This window comes from Dermacentor silvarum, chromosome 8, assembly GCF_013339745.2.
Source record: "Dermacentor silvarum isolate Dsil-2018 chromosome 8, BIME_Dsil_1.4, whole genome shotgun sequence".
NCBI lineage: Eukaryota > Metazoa > Arthropoda > Arachnida > Ixodida > Ixodidae > Dermacentor > Dermacentor silvarum.
This window is the reverse complement of record NC_051161.1, coordinates 155,399,574-155,418,223: the sequence shown is the minus strand read 5'-3', so window position 1 is coordinate 155,418,223 and position 18,650 is coordinate 155,399,574. Positions and strand designations below refer to the sequence as shown.

The following is an 18,650-nucleotide window of genomic DNA, read 5'->3' as shown; positions in this document are numbered from 1 at the left end:
TCGCGCGTACCATGTTTCGAGCCGCCGCCGTTGGAACGGAGGAGGCGTTGACGGAGAAAACGCTGGGCTGGTGGTGACTTAGCCTGCTGTTGGGATCGGTGGTATTATAAACGCATCACTGTTTTGATGATCCAAATATAATCTCGCAGCCCGGCCGTGGTGGAGATAAAGAGACGGTGCGGGCGACGGCCACCACAGCCAGTGCAAGCGCATTTGTTGGCAGAGTATAAGCTGCTCCCCCCGTCCCTCCCGCGCTGCCTACCCGCTTTTTTTTTGCTTTCGCGTGGGAGATTGCGCTGCCAGTTCTCCTTGCGCTGGGTTGCAAGATAAGCATTTGGTGCCGTAGCACAGCGTCGCCCCGCCTCCCTCCCCCCCATACCCCCGCGGCCTTTTGGGCGACAATCGCGTTTGCTTTCCGCCGTGCGTTGGCTCTCCGTGATAGCGCGCGTCCCCCGCACGCTTTTACTCGCGCATACGGCGCGCGGCGACGATTTTATCGCCCTTGGAATCTATACGAACCTCACGGCGACGGCGATGACGACGGCGACGACGACGGCGACGCCGACGGCAGAAATCCCGTTGAAGTGTCCATATAATTGCTATCGCAATAAAAACAAGCGCTTTAGGAGAGGAGACGGCGGGGGAAAGAGTAGATGGCCCTCTGAGTAGCGTCACATCGCGGCAACTCACTGAACTAAGGCGCACCAACAGCTCCCATTGCGGAGCGAGCGATTGTACTGGCCTTTAAAAAAATCGAGGAGGCGCTGGACGGACAGACACACAATGCACATAGTTCCGATCTCAGCTGCTGTCGCAATGAAAGCGACAAAACTACACCTAAAGTCGCTGATCTAGGAATGCTTTCCTTTTTCCATACTGGGTACGGACACAGGCCCGCACGGCTGGTAAAGCCAGCTTTCATTATGTGAAATGAAGATAATCGCTTGTTGTATTTTGGTTAATGATTTAAACAGTGCTTTTGAACAGTTAAGAGGCACACGGCGCACAACTCAGCTGAATTTGTCAGTGCTTTTTTGTATCGTCAGCCTTTGTACTATCCGAATGAACTGTTGGTCTAATTAAACAGGTATTCAACATCCTGCCCTAGCTATCACTCAGCCGTTTTATTTTAGGAGCATTAGAACGACAGCCCCATCTAATGACGGTGAACACCCGCATATAGGCTGCTTTGATCAGCTGGGTGTCCACTGGATTCCTACTGGTCTGACGTTTTGCCGACATTCTTGAAAAATTAACTGCTGCCGAAGTTTCATCCTTGTGACGACTGCAAGAATCGCTGATTTCCTCAGATCAGACGTGCACATTGCAGGAGCTGCCTCGCGGCCTTTGCGGAAGGAGAGCTGAGTCCTGAGAACGCCGTCCGCATCGTCCTGTCCATGTTCCGCGACTGGTCTGACGGCGCTGAACACATCGACCTGCTCAAGGTCAGGCACCATCATTTAAAGAAAAAAAAATGTCCCATGTTTAGTAAACGCAATTTACTAATAAAAAGAGATATTAACAGGTGCAATTTTAGAGATGCACTGTGCCTGTCTGAAAAAGATACAAATTTCATGAAACAAAAATTTGCCTATAATAAGCCTGAAAAGCTGTCATGTGGTGTACGTCATTACTTCTTCCAGGTTAATGACGTAGTGTTTGGAGTAGTATGCTTGCCTCATCTAATGTCGTGTGGCAATAAAACAATGCCCGATATCGCTAGAATTAAATTTCGTACATTTCAAATCGTGAAAACATGAGAACATTTATTGTTTTGTGCCTCGAAATTCGGGAATATGTCTGTATTAGCGACTTAGTTCAACAACGCGCAATGCTGTTTTACGAATGTTTTACGGCCTCGAATGTTCGTTAAACAGCATCGTTATTCCCGAAGTCATGTGCGTTCTGCTGTTACAAATCGCGCAGAGTTATTTCAAGATATCGTAAGGCTTGCAGACTCGGATAAGCTAATTGGTCATTTTTTTGCGCTCCTTAGGTTAACAAGTCTTCCACAACGTGCTTTTATGTTAAGGAAAAGCTTTGTATTTTTAACTTCATGCCGTTTAGAAGCGAAATTCCTTTTAATTTTAAATTTTTGACCATTTAGACGCTCGAGTGAATAAACATTTTCTTACAGTTCTCTGCGTTTCAGTTTTTAGAGGCCGTGTATCTCTCTAGTCGTTGTAGGTGGTTTGTTGAGCTCCCTCAGTTAATTTCCAGCACGATAATCCAATTTATCGCCACCTAGTCTATTTCTTTACTTTTACCTTTCTTTGCGTCTTCTAACCGGCGCCCTACGGCGTTTCCTTGCAGAGATTGAGGTCACGTGTTCCATTCCGGCCGCGACGGCCACCTTTCGACTGCGGCGAAATGCGAAAACACACTTGTACTTAGATTTAGGTGCACATGGAAGAACTCCAGGTAGTCGAAGTTAATCCGGTTCCTCCGCTAAACCCCCGTAGTAATTCAGGTATTTCGCCTTCTTTTGCTTTGCACTTCATATCTCCTCCCCTTCGGAACAAGCATTTAATTTGAACCTTTCTGTGCCGTTTTCTAGCCTATGGCTCGAGCTATTGCTTACGCTTTCACTTCAAGATGTTAAGAGAAATGAAAGGTATATGATAACAGCAATATTCAGAATTGCCCCCCTATCCCCGGTGCGACATCATAAAAAAAAACAGATGTTCATGCGTCAAGGCAGTGACTGTAGCTTTATGAATGTATTATTATGTATTTACTATCCTTTCATGTGCGCCTAAATCCTCTTATGTCATGGTTATCTGTGAGTTATGACAGTAATATGTACTTCTGCATTTTAGACTAAAATTTTATTTGAATTACGGAAACACCTGTTGCTAAATGTGGCCACCCTCATTTACGTAACTGAAAGAAAAAAAAAGACGGAGGAGCTGAAAACACGTACAATCCGTAATACGGAACGTATGCTAAATGGCGTTGCATTTGTAGTAGAAAGTACCGACTTATACCAGTATTTTCAAAACAGACGGACAAAAGAAAAAAAAATGTCGCAGTGTCGTCCGAAAGTCGAAGCATCAATTGCGTTAGTAAATTAGTAGATAGCTATTCGGAGTAGGGACAGTAGTTTTATCGGCTGCATAAACTTGGACACATTCGCTTACTAAATGAATTAATAAGCGTGGTGTCAGCGCGCACAAGCAAACATGAATAGATCACACTCAATGACCGCAGACAGCCACTGTCAAAACGCTGGCAGCAAGCGCAGCCGCCGCACCGAGCGAAGGTTCGTTTGGTCTATCACTTCAACGAAAACCGAGCGGCGAATGCACATGCGCATACAAAGGTCAGAGCCGTGTGGAGATCGCTTTTAAGAGACGGTGCGGGCGACCGCCGTAGCCAGGCAAAATACAAGCGCAGTTGTTGACAGAGTAGAAGCTGCCCCCCCTCCCTCCCGCGCTGCCTTCCCGCTTTCCTCCTTTCGCGTGGGAGATTGAGTGGCCAGTTCGCCTTGCGCTCGGTTGCAAGATACGCATTTGGTGCCGCAGCACAGCGTGGCCCCGCCTCCATCCCTCCCTCCCTCCCATACCCCCACGGCCTTTCGCGCGAGGGAAGTCGCGTTTGCTTTTCGCCTTGCGTTCGCTCTCCGTGTTAGCGCGCGTCCCCAGCGCGCTTTCACTCGCGCATACGGCGCGCGGCGGCAATTTTATCGCCCTTGGACTTTATACGGAACCTCACGGCGACCGCGACGCCGACGGCAGAAATCCGTTTGAAGTGTCCATATAATTGCTATCGCAATAATATTGGTAGAAGTCACCGCAATGCTTGAATTGCTTATTATTGCGCCACATGTTGTAATGCGGTTGTAACAGATCACGCAAGTACAAATATTACGCTACATATATAGGCTGCCTAGCTATCACGCACCCAGCTTTTAAAAAGGCGGTTTGTCAAAATAAAGTTCTTCTGTCTGTCTGTCTGTCTGTCGTACGCAAGTAAGACCAAGTGCTTGTCTTGTTCAAAATCCAGTCGAGAAACTACCAGTAATTTCTTTCTTACCTGACATCCAATTAGCTACTTAAATGTAATTATCTCACTTTTTAATTGTTCGAAACTTCCATATGCCAAATTGGGAGTTGTAGATAGAGTCGTGAAAATGAAGTGCATGCAGCCGGCTGCATATGACGTTTCTTTACAGCGAAGCTCTTAAAGGCTCAGTCTCCGATGGTCGTGTCCGCGTGAAGAAAAAAAAAACTAATTTGCCGTATGCTGTATGTGCCAGTGAAAGCGCGCTAGGGACGCGCACTTTTACGGACAGCGAACGCACGGCGGAGAGCAAATGCTGTTTAGTCTCTGATGGTCGTGTCCGCGTGTAGAAAAAAAAAACACCGCATATCCACGGGGTGAATGATGATGAGTGGGCGAAGCTCCGGAGGGAATCATCGGTAAACCGTGAATCTTCCGTGTAATTCGCCCAGTCTCACCGCACTAAATCGAACGATTGAGTTCCACCAATGACACGCGCCATATGTGACGTCATTCCTATTTTATAACAGCGCCCTTCATTATAATTGCACCATCTTCCGCTTAAGGGGACGCTAGCACAAACGCGTTAGAAACGTGCAGTACTCTCTAGTAAGGGGGAGAGGCCACAGCGTCTTACGCAGCCGTTTACACATGCCGGAACGTGCACCGCGTTTGCCGACGCCATCAGCGTTTATGAATACGGGGGTAAGGCGGAGAGGCCACAGCGTCTTACACCAGCTTCTTACACGGGCCGTAACGCGCTAGCACGAACGCGTTAGAAACGCGCAGTCTTTCGGTAATGTTGGGTATTTATTGTCATCGTGGTGCGTGTGTCCATGTGCGCTTCAGTGGCGTAGTGGTTAGCGCCGCGCGTTCGGAACCGAGGGGTCCCTGGTTCGATTCCGCTCTACCGACACAAATCTCGGAATCTTTAGGGGCGAAGCTCCTTAGGGTGTGGGTCTGTCCCTCCTCTGTTGTCGTCGTCGTGTTGTCGTCGTCGTAGTAGTCGTCGTCGTAGTCACGTCTACTTTTATGAGAAAAAAAAATTCCGAGAGGTGTGTCCGTAGCGGAATCGAACCAGGGACCCCTCGCTTCCGAACGCGCGGCGCTAGCCACTACGCCACGAAGCGCACATGGACACACGCACCACGATGGCAATAAATACCCAACATTAACGAAAGACTGCGCGTTTCTAACGCGTTTGTGCTAGCGCGTTACGGCCCGTGTAAGAAGCTGGTGTAAGACGCTGTGGCCTCTCCGCCTTACCCCCGTATTCATAAACGCTGATGGCGTCGGCAAACGCGGTGCACGTTCCGGCATGTGTAAACGGCTGCGTAAGACGCTGTGGCCTCTCCCCCTTACTAGAGGAGTACGGCACGTTTCTAACGCGTTTGTGCTAGCGTCCCCTTAAGCGGGAGATGGTGTAACTATAATGAAGGGCGCTGTTATAAAATAGGAATGACGTCACATATGGCGCGTGTCATTGGTGGAAGTCAATCGTTCGATTTAGTGCGGCGAGACTGGGCGAATTACACGGAAGATTCACGGTTTACCGATGCTTCCCTCCGGAGCTTCGCCCACTCATCATCATTCACCCCGTGGATATGCGGTGTTTTTTTTCTCATAAAAGTAGACGTGGCTACCTACTACTACGACGACGACTACGACGATGACTACTACTACTACTACAACATACTACAGAGGAGGGACAGACCCACACCCTAAGGAGCTTCGCCCCTAAAACGTGCCAACCTTTGCCGTACACCGTATGGCGGTGAACCGCAGCGATCATCTGGCCATGGTGCGTGTGGTCACTAAAGAACTGAAAACCAACGGATCATATATATTTCTCATTCTTTAATAGTTCAAATAAGCAATTACACCATCACATCTTAATAGTCATAATTGGAAATACATAATTTCCACCACAGTACAGCTTCGCTGGTCTTCCATCACCACCCCAGTGGAAGGGGTGACAGTTTTCTTTTTTATGGGACAAGAGAGAAAGCCAGCCAAATAGGAATTATAGGGTGTAACTACGCGTTTGCGCGCCGCACGGGATAGCAGCACCGTCAAACAGTATCTAAATATGAACATGAAATATGATGAATCTTTATACAGTGATGTATGGTACATGAGCGTTTGTGCGTTTCCTGGCCCTGTCACCATGCGGCCACCGCCGCCTAGAATCGAACACAGGACCTTATTTTCAGCAGTATAGTACCGTATCATTTGAACCACCACAGTGGCTGCCCAAATGCCGTGAGAGGGTTTTTTGCAAAGTTGTTTGCACTACCCATCTACAGCTGCGACCGCGGCTGATGTGACCTGTCCTTAGAGCCAGAGTGAAAGAGACAGTGGGGCGCATAAACCAACAACTATTTCAGAAATCACGCACATTTCACGTGCGGTACGAACAGCGGCATTTTACGTATATAGTCGTTTTGCCTGATTTTCTGCAGGTACGTGATCCCAAGCATCTTGCCCTGCAGCGAGACTTTATTTTTATTGCGATAGCAATTATATCGACACTCCACTCGCATTTCTGCCGTTGCCGTCGCCATCACCGTGAGGTTCCGTATGAAGTCTAACGGCGATAAAATCGTCGCCGCGCGCCGTATGCTGTATGTGCGACTGAAAGAGCGCGAGGGACGCGCGCTTTCACGGAGAGCGAATGCATGGCGGAGAGAAAACGCGAAGTCTTCTGTCGTTCGAAAGGCCGTGGGGGGAATGGATGGAAGGAAGGGAGGGGACGTTTAGCTTGCTTAGCTCCGGCACCAAATGCGTATCTTGCGACCGGGCGCCAAAGGAACGGGCGACTCAATCTCCCACGTGAAAGGAGGAAAGCCGGAAGGCAGCGCGGGAGAGAGGGGGCGCAGCTTCTACTCTGGCACCAACTGCGTACTCGTACGCTTGTACTTTGCGCGGCTGAGGGCTGTCGCGCGCACCGTATCTAATCTTGAAAGCGATGCCTACACGGGTCATACCTTTGTATGCCTGTGCTTTCGCTAGTCCGTTTCCGTTGAAGCGATAGACCGCACGAATCTTTGGTTGCTGCTGCAACGCGCTTGCTCACGCCAGCGTTTTGACAGCGGTTTGCGGTCATTGAGTGTAATCTATTCATGTTTGCTTGTGCGCGCTGACACCTTGCCGTTCAGTTAGTAAGCAAATGTGTCCAAATTTATACAGCCGGTAAAACTACTATCCTTACTCCGTATAGCTTTCTACTAATTTGTTATCGCAATTGATGCTTCGCCTTTCGGGCGAAGCTGCGATATTTTAATGCATTCGCATTAGGAGTGTGAAAGTGGAAAAAGTTCACCGACCATTGCGATACTCCCTAACGCGAATTTTGAACGCAGCTGTTTAGGTGTTTTAAAATTCGCGACATGTTGTGGCAAATAATTTGATTCTGAACCACAAGATCCTCTCGGCGGCGTGCGTTGAGCCTCTGCTCGGGCAACTCATTTTGCAGCAGCAGCAGACGAAGCATTTCCACCGGTTGCGTCGCTCATTGTTCGGAAAGGAAACGTGAACGAGGGAACGCGTGGCTCGCGCGGGGCGCACTGTCCTCGTGTGCGCAGTGGGTTGGAAGCCCACGCCAGCGCTTTGTTTCCATATATAGTATCGGCGGACGCGCTCACCACATGCCTTAGTAATGACGTCATCGGCGCAAAACAAGTCTCGTGCGGCACACTGCTTTGTTCTTCATCTTTTGGCCACACACTCGTCCTCCGCTTTCCGCCTCATGCTTCAGCTGCACCCTCCTCCTCCACGTTCCTCCTCGCACTCTGTTCGCTATCGCCGTCTTTCATCCCCCGCTGCGCTATACGTTCACTCTTCCATCCTTCGCTGTACTCGTTCGCTCGGTTATGCCGAGGGACACCGAGACGCGGCCACGCTCAATGCAGGAACGGGCGCCTAAAGACACGTGGCTAACACGCGTCTGCGATGCGTAGCCGTGCGCGATTGTCCTACGCGTTTAGAGAGGGGAGACACGCATCTCGCGCGCGCGTCAGGCAGGGCTTGATTAAGAGCGTCATTTTGAGAGTACGCGACGAAAGTGGCAGCCTGTGCGCCGTCTACAAGTGGCCGGCATGTAAACTTCCGACCAAGTGGTTGTTTCGGAAGCGTGCTGACACGCCGGGAGTCACCGCTGGTTGTGTGTGGCACAGCACAAATAGAATGGACGCTGTAAATAATATACAGTTTTTGTTGGGCTTCCGCAACAGCTCTGCGTAAGCAGGAAACTTGCGGAGGCGACAGTGCGCATGCGCCATACGCAGGAGCACGTAGGGTCTCTTGCGTGCGCCCGCAGCTTTTCAAAGGCTGCGTAGCGTCCGCTGGGGGCTCTGTGTGCTTTGCGAGACGCTCTCGCTTGTCCACGAGAGCGTAATTTTCGATATGGATCCTGCCTTGATTGGATTGCAGTTCTCAAAAACGCATGACTCGGCGAGATTTCCCTAGCAGATAGGCAATTGTGGCTTGACTTGCTTGTGGTTTTACTTCGTGGTGGCTGATAATAGCTACGAAGTTTCACAAGCTGGCGTATGGCGGTCCTGAGTAGCATACTACCGTGCAATCCACTTCTCAACTATTGCATCCGGCCAACTATTGCCGTTTCGAGTGCGCGCGCTTCGCCACGTACACAAGAGATCGCACGCTGCGTACGTGGGTGGTTGTGGACGCACAACTAAAGCTGTCTAATGAATCGCTCGTCGCCTGCGTTGGGGCTTGGCCTGCACTTTAGCAGGCGAAGCGCAATCACCATAAGACGAGGTGTTTGTGGGCCGAGGTCGCGAGAAGTGTAATACCCAATGTTGCCGTAACAGACAAGTGCTCAAAATTTATAGAGGTGTCATACACGCGGCACTTTCAGTTACGATCGAGCCCAATCGGGATCAGATTTCTCGATCGCGATTGCTCTTTTGCGCAAGTTACGAAAACACTTTGAGCAAACTCAAGCGTTTCCCTCGAAGGTAATCTAACTGTAGTGGTACGCGCACTGAAGCGCTCCCTTGTGCGCCTATCGTGTGGCTGCTCGCCCTTACTTCTTCACACGCGTACGGACTCGGAGACGCGTACGCTCAGGTATACCTTTAGCGAGACACTTACCCCGTGCTACGTATGTTCGGGTGACCTGCGCTCTAAAAATAATGTATGTGTGTGAGGTGTAGCAAGTCGGTCAAGCGGTAGTGATAGAGAGGACTGAGTATGTATGTATGTATGTATGTATGTATGTATGTATGTATGTATGTATGTATGTATGTATGTATGTATGTATGTATGTATGTATGTATGTATGTATGTATGTATGTATGTATGTATGTATGTATGTATGTATGTATGTATGTATGTATGTATGTATGTATGTATGTATGTATGTATGTATGTATGTATGTATGTATGTATGTATGTATGTATGTATGTATGTATACATGCATATATGTATGTATGTATGTATGTATGTATGTATGTATGTATGTATGTATGTATACATGCATGCATGTATGCATGTATGTGTATGTGTGTGGGTGCGCGTGCGTGCGTGTGTGTGTAGTGCTAATGACGGCGGTCTGCCCCGCACCACAGTCAGTGGCGCTTCGCTCTCGAAGTGGCAGGACGTGTGTCGAGTGAGCTCCTGAACAATGCTTTGCAAAGTGGTGAACGCGGCTTAAATCAGGGACCCGAAAACTCTTTGACGTCTCGGATCCCTGAGATAACGCACTTATCTCGCCTTAGCCGCTAAATCACCAGTGAATTATTTTCCTGCAGTAGGTTTTAGCTGACGATGTTCGCTCGTTTGCTCACTCCGCTTTGGTGACTGCACATTACGCGTAATAATTGCGAGAGAACTAAAATTAGTTTCGGTGGGATTTTTGCAGGGTAAATGGAGGGAATCTGAAGAAAAACGACTACCAACGTCGATGACCATGAGCAACCGTCGTGCATATGGAAGCTGCACTACGCTGCACACGCTAGCACAACGCGAAAGACGAAGCACGTAACTGACACACTAATACAACGCGCAAGACAAAGCACGTAACTGAATCGTCACCGAGTCAAATCAGCGCGTACAGCGCGTCGTAATTGCAGCCTCCGCGATCAACTTCAGAAACATTTTCAGAGCTAATTGCGGAGGCCACGCTCCGCTGTGCTGAGTACGGTGAACGCCACCTAGGTGGCGTTGGTAGTGCTTCTTGATGCCAGCGTCCCTTCGAATGCTGGCATCGAGGCGTCGTAGTGCTGAGACCACCGAAGCGTTCACTGTCGGTGCGCGTTAAGGCCGGAATACATGAAGCGAATAACCGGCGTCCGAGCGAAGAACTTCGTCGGGCGGCGAACGTCCGACGGCCGGCGTCAAGAAATTTGCCGTCCGCAGCCGATCTGCCTGTCCAAACATTTTCGTCGGGTGAACGCCGCCGCCGGAAGCGTCTAGCGCGCAGCGGTGGACGACAGCCAATCAGGAGGCACTAGTTCCGGTCGCAATGCATGCTGGTGTTTCGCGCGCGCGCGCCTTTTCGCGTCGTCTGCAATCGCGTTGGTGTTGCCGTGTCTGCATGTCTCTGCACCGATTGAGTAGTTCCTAGTATGATCTCTCAGGAATCGCGTTGTATTTGTACATCCCATATCCGCTGATCTGCGAGGAAACAGACAAGCAGTGCAAGCTCTCTACAACAACCTTCAACAGAAATCTTCTGATCTCAGAGGCCACATGCTGTCGTCATGCCTATCTCCCGACTTCCCCGATAGATGGCGCTGGCATCGGATATTTCTTTCGCTAGGCTTAGACGCGTTCGAAACGAGAAGCGATCTCGAAAACTACTCAAGGTTATCCATAATACTCTGTCGTCGAAGCGGCCTGAGACTAAGCGAAAGCCGTTTACCGCAGTCATTTGCTTCCAACTAAGTGAATTCTACAAGGACAACGCCAAATTCAGTTCGAAGCGGGCGGCCGGGACCGCCGCCAACACGGCGGCCAACGCGCGGCGGCGTTCGCCGCATGTATTGCAACACAGCAAACATCCTGCGTCGTGTCGCCGCGTCGTTACTTGACGCGTGAAGTTCGTCGAGAAAGTTCGCTCCATGTATCCCGGGCTTTAGTGTCATAATGCAGTACTTCTCTTTTCTGCTCGTAGGCGGCGGCACCGCCCCGAGCAAGAGCGCGGGTACACGGAGGAGTGTTAGATATATAAGGCGCGTCTGTGTAGCTCTCTGCAAATGCGTTTGTGGCGCAATGGGTTAAACGCTCGGCGATCTATCGTCGCGGACCGAGAGGTCGTGGGTTCGATTCCTAAATTTTGCATGTTTGTGGAACTTTTTCTTCTGGTTTCTTTCTTTGTATTATGTTCTATGACGTATTTCCGTGACGGAAATACGTCAGTGAAGTCTTGGTGGACCCCGGAATAAAACACTTTCGTGTTAAAAGTTGTCGCAGTTTCACCTGAAAGGCGAAGCATCAATTGCGATAGCAAATTTGTAGAGAGCTATACGGAGTAATGATATTAGCTTTATAAGCTGTATAAACTTGGACATGCAGCAGCACCGGCAACACGCAGAACTGTTGTCGACGCCGTCGGCGTTTTGCCCGCGTTCGCTCAAAATGCCTGCGGCGTTGGTGACTGTTGCCGGAGCCTCTGATATAAATAGGCACTTGGTGCCGCAGCTAAACGTCGCCTCCCTCCCCCTCCCCCCCTCCCCCACGGCCTCTCGCGCGTCGGAAGAAGGCGCGTTTGCTCTACATATATGGTGATTGTAAAGGAGGAAAGAGACGCCTACTTCTGCAGCCCTTAAGCGAGCACGGCGCAGAACGCGCGTTTGTTCTCCGCCGTGCGTTCACTCCCCGTGAAAGCGCGCGCCCCTCGCGCCCTTTCACTCGCACATACAGCGTTCGGCGCGCGGCGACGATTTCATCTCCATTGACGTCATACGGAACCTCACGGCAACGGCGACGGCGACGCCGACGGCAGAAATCTGCTTTTGAGTGTCCATATAATTGCTATCGCAATAAAAGTCAAATAACACCAAGCTTAATAGATGCTTGTAGGACAAAGCAGGTTTTGTAAAATACCGGAGGAATTAGAAAATTCTGCGGCAATGCAGAGTACCGCACAGAAATGTAAGACTCAAATAGCAGCTACCGGAACATTAAGAAAGGACTTTGATTAACAGACTGATATTGGATCAGAACGAAATCTGACCTAATAGTACCTGCAAACATTTGCCAGCGACATGCATGGTTCTAATCATGAACTAGAGCAACTGCAGCAATGGATCGCTGCTGTTCGGCGGGAAATTTGTTTTTGGTACGCTTTCGCTTGTCATATTGGTGTTTGTTGCACTCGAGCATGTTTACATGGGTAAGCAACGAAGTTGATCGCGGCCAACCCATGTCATTGTTCGGTTTGTCCGTATACCGCAGCATGCGAGTTAAATGCACTTCGCTTAGGTTGTGATTGTCGCTCGCCGCTTCTACCGTTTGGCTCTTTTTTTACCGTGCTGCTCTAACTCGAGTGTAGTACTGTATGAGTGCATCGTGTTTGGTTCTAAAGCCGCTTCAGGCTTACAAGGTCTGGTTTTGCTTGTTTCATGCGGCCCAGTAAATTCGTCGCACAGCTGTCACGCAGCTTCATTTTCTTGAAGTACGAAGTTTTCGCCTCGTGATAAATCACGCTGCGTTTTATCTAATTGATTACAGGCAAGTTATTCTTTAACAGGCTTTTTTCTTTTCTCCCGAGGACACTTTCGATATTGTGGTTGCTTGGGAAATGTGTTAGAAAGCAGGTAGCTTGATGGCGAGGACTGCTGTTATCTGCTACATATGCTATTGCTTTTCAGTTTTCGATCATAAATTCGCGCCATGTTTGTGAAGTCATTATACCTTGATGCTGTCTGAGCAGACTGAGCATGCAGATCGCTTTGCTTGTTTTACTGTTGAGCGCCTTTTTGACGTGTGCATTTTGCAGTCAATTGACTTCTCACTTCTGTGGTGCAGGAGTGCAATGTCTAAGCCTCAAAGGACGAAACCCGGCTTGCCAACAGCGTGCATCTGCCTTGGCGGGCGCTGCTCTACTTTTAAAGATGTCGTGTTGCTTCTATCTTCCGTAACATTCGAAAACAAAAATCACAGGTGGTTACGATAGTCCCTAATGTGAAATTTCTAGCGTAGCTCTATACGTGTTTTAATTTCGCGATATATTCCAACATATATTTCGTGATAGGGTGGCCACCTTGTGTGCGAGCTGTCAATCGTTCATCTACATACTTCACCAGGTGAAATACCGCAGATAAGAGACCGCGACTTCCCAGCGACGTTTATATTGTTTATAATTGCAAGCTGAAAGAGAGAAAGGGTAAATGTAGACCTTGCGTGGTTTGGCAGAAACCTGTGTGATGACTCTATACGAGGGGCGATAGATCAAGCTTAACATTTAGAGGTGACAGCAGTTTTCATTTCCTGAACCATGACCGATACCCAGCTCGCCTGAAAAGCGGGCACTGGTCTGGTCAGATTTTTTTTTTGCGATACAGATTTTGCGTTAATCCTGGGAGAGAGAGAGAAAGCAGGCATGAAGGGGCGATGTTCGATAACGTAACAGGAAAACGCTTTACATTTCAGTCGGGAACACGATGCCAATCTGCGGCACAATCTAACCTGGGAGAGCGCTTTGCCACGCACTCACACGTTGTAGCTCATGCCGAGCTCGATAGTACGCTGCGGATTTGCATCAGCGGTGCGGCGCTAACTAGCACGTTCATTTATCGGACCGTTTTGTGGCATCGTTGGCGAGTGAATGCATTTTCATTAGCGAAATCGCAGTTACTCCTCTTGAGGCGACCTTGAAGGCCCTTATTCGACGATGTCACGTGTCAACAAAACCGAGCGGCTACTTAACACCAACTGCATTTCGTATAAGTGGGCTTCGTTGCGATTGTCGGCGGGACGCACCGGTCACGTTTGGGGACTGGGTTGTCCCAAACTACGGTAACATCGTCTACATGTCCGCTCTCATAGACCTATAGGCCGGCGCTTTTCCTGCAGCTGTCACGCTGAAAGTAACGGGGATCTTTGCTAAAAAGTGCTGTCGTCTGCCACTGCATCCAGAGCGCGCTTTCGAAAGCGGCCGCTAGGAGGCCATCACTGGCGCTTCTATAGGTGGTGCACTACGCGTATAGCGAGGAGCTACCAGGCTCGCAGTCGGGAGCATGTGCGATCCCGAACAACAGAATAAGGCCAGTCGTCGGCGGACAAGTAATTCTCTCGCTGGATCCGGTCGTCATGCCGTTGCCCTCCGTAGACCAAAATGAGGCTCTCTTCGCTAACTACGCGTAGCCCTGCTAAGAGCGTTTATGGCAGCCATTAGCAGTACCATAGTGAAAGGAATCACAGTATCATAGAATATTTGAATTTTTTTGTTGTTGTTGGATAACCCATTATTCTTTTTGGACCGACAAACACTTCATGACGCAAACGCTGTGCAAGCGATGTGATGAGTGAACATACATGACAACTACGTCACAATACATTTTCAAGCTTTACGTGCAAATGCAACGCTGACGTCAATATTTAAAGAAGGCGCCTACTGTATGTCCTCGTACCTTACATCTCCCAAATCTGATTTAATAGCCGTAATTCATTTATCCGCATTTCGTATACGTTTCCAACGAAAGCTCAGATGTACATATACTTGTTTCAGAGCAGTGAGTAGGAGTCAGAGACTCCTATACACTTTGACCAACTGAAACTCATTCTCGATCCCAGTAATAGGAATGCTAGACTCAGCCCGACGCCCAATCGGACTTCACTCAACAAAGTTCCTTCCACTATTTTATTATTAGACTAACGTTTACTCACAGTCAGCCGTGCCTTTACATCTGTAATTCTGAGTGAGTCGTCTAACTGAGCATACCGACCAATGCAGAAAAACAACGCTTTTTGAACGCAACTGCTGCAGGTGCTGGGTCTGCTCCACCTGCGCTATAACCTGCCCACGGTGCTCACCGTGTCCTTTTCGTTCAAGCAAGTACCACAAGGCTCCGACGGCAACCAACATAGTGTAAGAATCAGCGGTGCTTACGCGCCTCGAGTGATGGCTTCCGTAGACGCCGTAGTCGTGGAGAACCGCATGGTCGCTTTTCTCTCAACGCACCTCCTTCAAGGCACGTATCGGAAAGATCAACAGGCCGCCCAGAATGACTTGTGGGACGACATCCTGCTCGCAAACTTCCGCCTTCAGGATGCGCTGCAGGTCTTTGACGACATCATACAGACAGGTGACTCGAGCTTGCTCCAGCAACTTTTTCCGGAGCACAATCTGAGCTCTTGGAGGGAAGTACTCGCCGACTGCTGTGACTCGTGGCAATTAGAGGTACAAGATCCGCAAAACGTACGCAACGTCTTTCACGTCCTAGAGGACGGTCAGACGCGCGGCGAAGCGTTCACGGCCTACTTCGCCATAACTATCGCCAGGGCCATGTTCTCTGAAGAGTTCGCCCTTGCGGAACGCAAGCCTGATATGAGTTTGTGCGGGAAGTTATGCGACAGGATGGCGCGGCAACCGCAGGCAATGTGGGACATTACGTCGGCGACGGTACTCACCAATGCAGACCTGGACACTGCAGTTCGCATGACATTCGACGCTGTGTCCACTGCCGTGGCTACCGAGGCCAGCGAACAGTTCGCGAACTACACGGACTCGGGCAGCGTACGCGAATTTGTGCGGAACATGCGACTTCTCCTGCCGAAGGACATCGCTCATCCTTACACCAGCATCCTGCCTAACGTGACGGACAGCTACCTCCAGAACAAATTCACCATTCGCAGTTTCCTGTTCAAGGCAAGTGGTATTTCATATTAACTCCCTTAATATGTGATGGGCTTGCTCCGGCTCGTGGTTACAAAGATGGGAAATAAGAAGAATCGGCGGGACCAAAACATTCAAGGGCAAAACATGGAACATCACTCCCTGAAAGAATTTTTTCACGCTATATTGTCGTTGACTGAGTGGCAAAAGGAAATCCTAATTAGCGCGGGAACATTCGAGTATAAAGATTCAGTACGAATTTACAGTTCCGTACCTGGCAACATAAAAAAAAAATCTGTTAACCGCTTCTTGCTATCACCACGATCAGTGGGGCGTATGCTGTGTTGCACATATATCGTGAAGGCCACGTTTGTTTCGCTTGAGAAATACCTGACGCGAGTCCATTTACTCTATGAGCGGCGTCTGATCTTGTATGCTTTTTAAATAGTAATTTTAATTTGAATTATGACAGACATCTTGTCTGTTTAAAATCGCGTTGAATTTGCTTCATTTTTAGTTTATTATATTAAATGCCTGAAGTTGCACATGAGGTACCGACATTGTTTGTTCCCAAAGCATTGTTTACATTAGAAATTGTTTTTAATCGCTTACACTGGTAAGGTCGCAATAGAGTCTGGTATAGGAATGCTCATTCTAGGTTTTGCAGCTCTCTTTTCATTCTCAAGATATAAATGCTAATAGGTTGACAAGACTTGCATGAACAAGGTTAAATTGGCTCAGGCAGCCTCACCAACGCTTCGATAGGTCGACATAATTTTGGTCGAAGGCGGCCTTGTATCCCCTGGCGTGCTAGTTGAGTGAGGTCACGGGTAGTTGATGGTGGCGGTGAGTGATAAAGCTGCGTTCAACATAGATAGGCCTACCTATTTAAACGTCGGCCACCATGTCTGAGACAATGTAGCCCCGCGGTCATCCAATTTTAACGCCGTGTTGTAGAAATTCCGGCGTTGGCGCCGGCGTCGGCGCCGGCGTGGATGTCGGTGTCCGTGGCGAAAAAAACCATCCCCAACCACACCGACAGCGCAAGCCCTCCGCATGCGCGAGGTATTAGCGAAGGAGAAAATCATTCCGAAGCACCCCAACCGCGCGGGCCCTCCATGTGGTGCAGCGTTTGGTGAACAAAAATTGAAGTTCTCACAGTGAAATCCGTCAGAGAAACGATAATGTACGACTTAACCACATCCTACAGGTGGCGTCGGATTGTAATTTGAATGTACGAGAAAACATAATTCTGTTATGAGGAAACTCAAGCACAAACCCCCTTTTCAGCATTTCTACCGCACCAACCAGGAGCGCTCGGGTAATTTAGTTGCAAAAATGCCATCCAGATGGTGCTCGCATGCTGGGCAGGTCAAATTGGGACTTGGCCTGCCCAATGTTTTTTGGACACACGCGCGCGTCGGGGCAATAGCAACCAATTAATAAGATAATAAAAAAGGTGCTAGGGCATTCACATTTTAATTTAAGACGACTTATATTGCCCCTGAAAAAACTTCATCCCAGCAATGCATTCCTGTTTAAAAGTGAAGCCGACTTTCAGGGGATCGGTGTAAGCTTGGTCTTTGTAAGCTGGCTTTCCCATGTTCTGTGTTGCGGTGAAGCCCATTGAAACAAAAAGTCACAGGCCTGCGCGGCACACGCAGCACAGTCACAGCGTAAGCTGGGTGGAGCGGCTCAAGAGTAGCTCCAATTTGGGCACCACGCACAAAAGGGTCTTCGCGGCAGTCTGTTCGCCTCGTTTTGACGAGAATGATCTGAACTGCCCGCCCGGCGTCGACGGTGAGCTGCGGCTTGTAATGCTCTCTGCACAGCAGTCTGTTGAGCCCGATAAAGCCTTACAACTGCAACTTACATGTGGGGCGCGCTGCGTTTGCAGGCACATTAACCATATGGCGCCACCATACTGGGGGAGGCTCGGGTCGCCTGCCCTTGCGTGCTTGGGAGCGTTTTAGGGCATCTTTCTGCTACCCGATAGCAAGCGCTTGTGTGGCCCAGTGGTGGAGTATCTGCCTGCCACGCAGCCGGCCTGGGTTCGATCTCGGCGGTTAGCGGGTACTTTTTTCGCATTTCGATCGATAGCGGTTACACGGCGGCGGCGGCCAATGCGGACAACGACGCGAACCGAAACGGCTATTGGAAGGAGCCCAGAACAGCTTACGCTGTAAAATGCGATGCGAACTGGGCCCAATAACGCTGTCGCGTTCCATTTTTAAAGGGCCCCTAAACCACCTAGATGTCGAAATTTAGTTGCGGTGTTGCAGTTGTGCACGAGCCTACAACGAACACGTAGCCGCGAGAATTTTTCGAAATGGTGCCGTAATAGCGGAGTTACACGCGTTTGATAATCGAAAAACGGCCCTCGCTCGTTCCGCTCTTTCCTTCGCTACTCTCCTCGTACTCTGGTCTCTCCTCCTCGCCGAGTGCTGCTCCAAATGTCACGTGAAATACGTCATCGCCAACGCGCTTCTCAAAACACCTCACACTTCCGGTTAAGGCATGAGCTCCGATACTTGTCGAGCTCATCTGCAGCGTGCACGGCTACCGACGGGAGACGACCGGCTCGGCTGTGCTCGCATCGCAGCCGACGGCGCCGCTAATATAAGCGTGTTTTCTTCTTCGTGTAAAATTATTGTGAAGAGCGATAACAACGGTAAAAAATATTGCGGCTAGTGAGCGACGGTAATTCATTCCGAAGCGCCGTCCGTTTTAGCTTTGAAGTGAGCCAGAAAAGGCCTAGCGACGATATCCGCGCAGTCGAGCGATCGGCGGCGGTGGCGGTGAGGCTACCGCACAAATGGGTCCCGGTCTCATCCTCTCTACGGC

General features: G+C 49.5%; 1 protein-coding gene across 1 annotated transcript in view; it reads left to right on the top strand.

Annotated features, from left to right (window-relative positions):
* Positions 1-18,650, top strand: part of LOC119462514 (uncharacterized) — a 44,109-nt gene that overhangs the window by 12,996 nt on the left and 12,463 nt on the right. Inside the window, exon 2 of the mRNA XM_037723859.2 lies at positions 1,331-1,445. Coding sequence (XP_037579787.1) covers positions 1,331-1,445 — 115 coding nt within the window. The remainder of the gene's footprint in view (positions 1-1,330; positions 1,446-18,650) is intronic.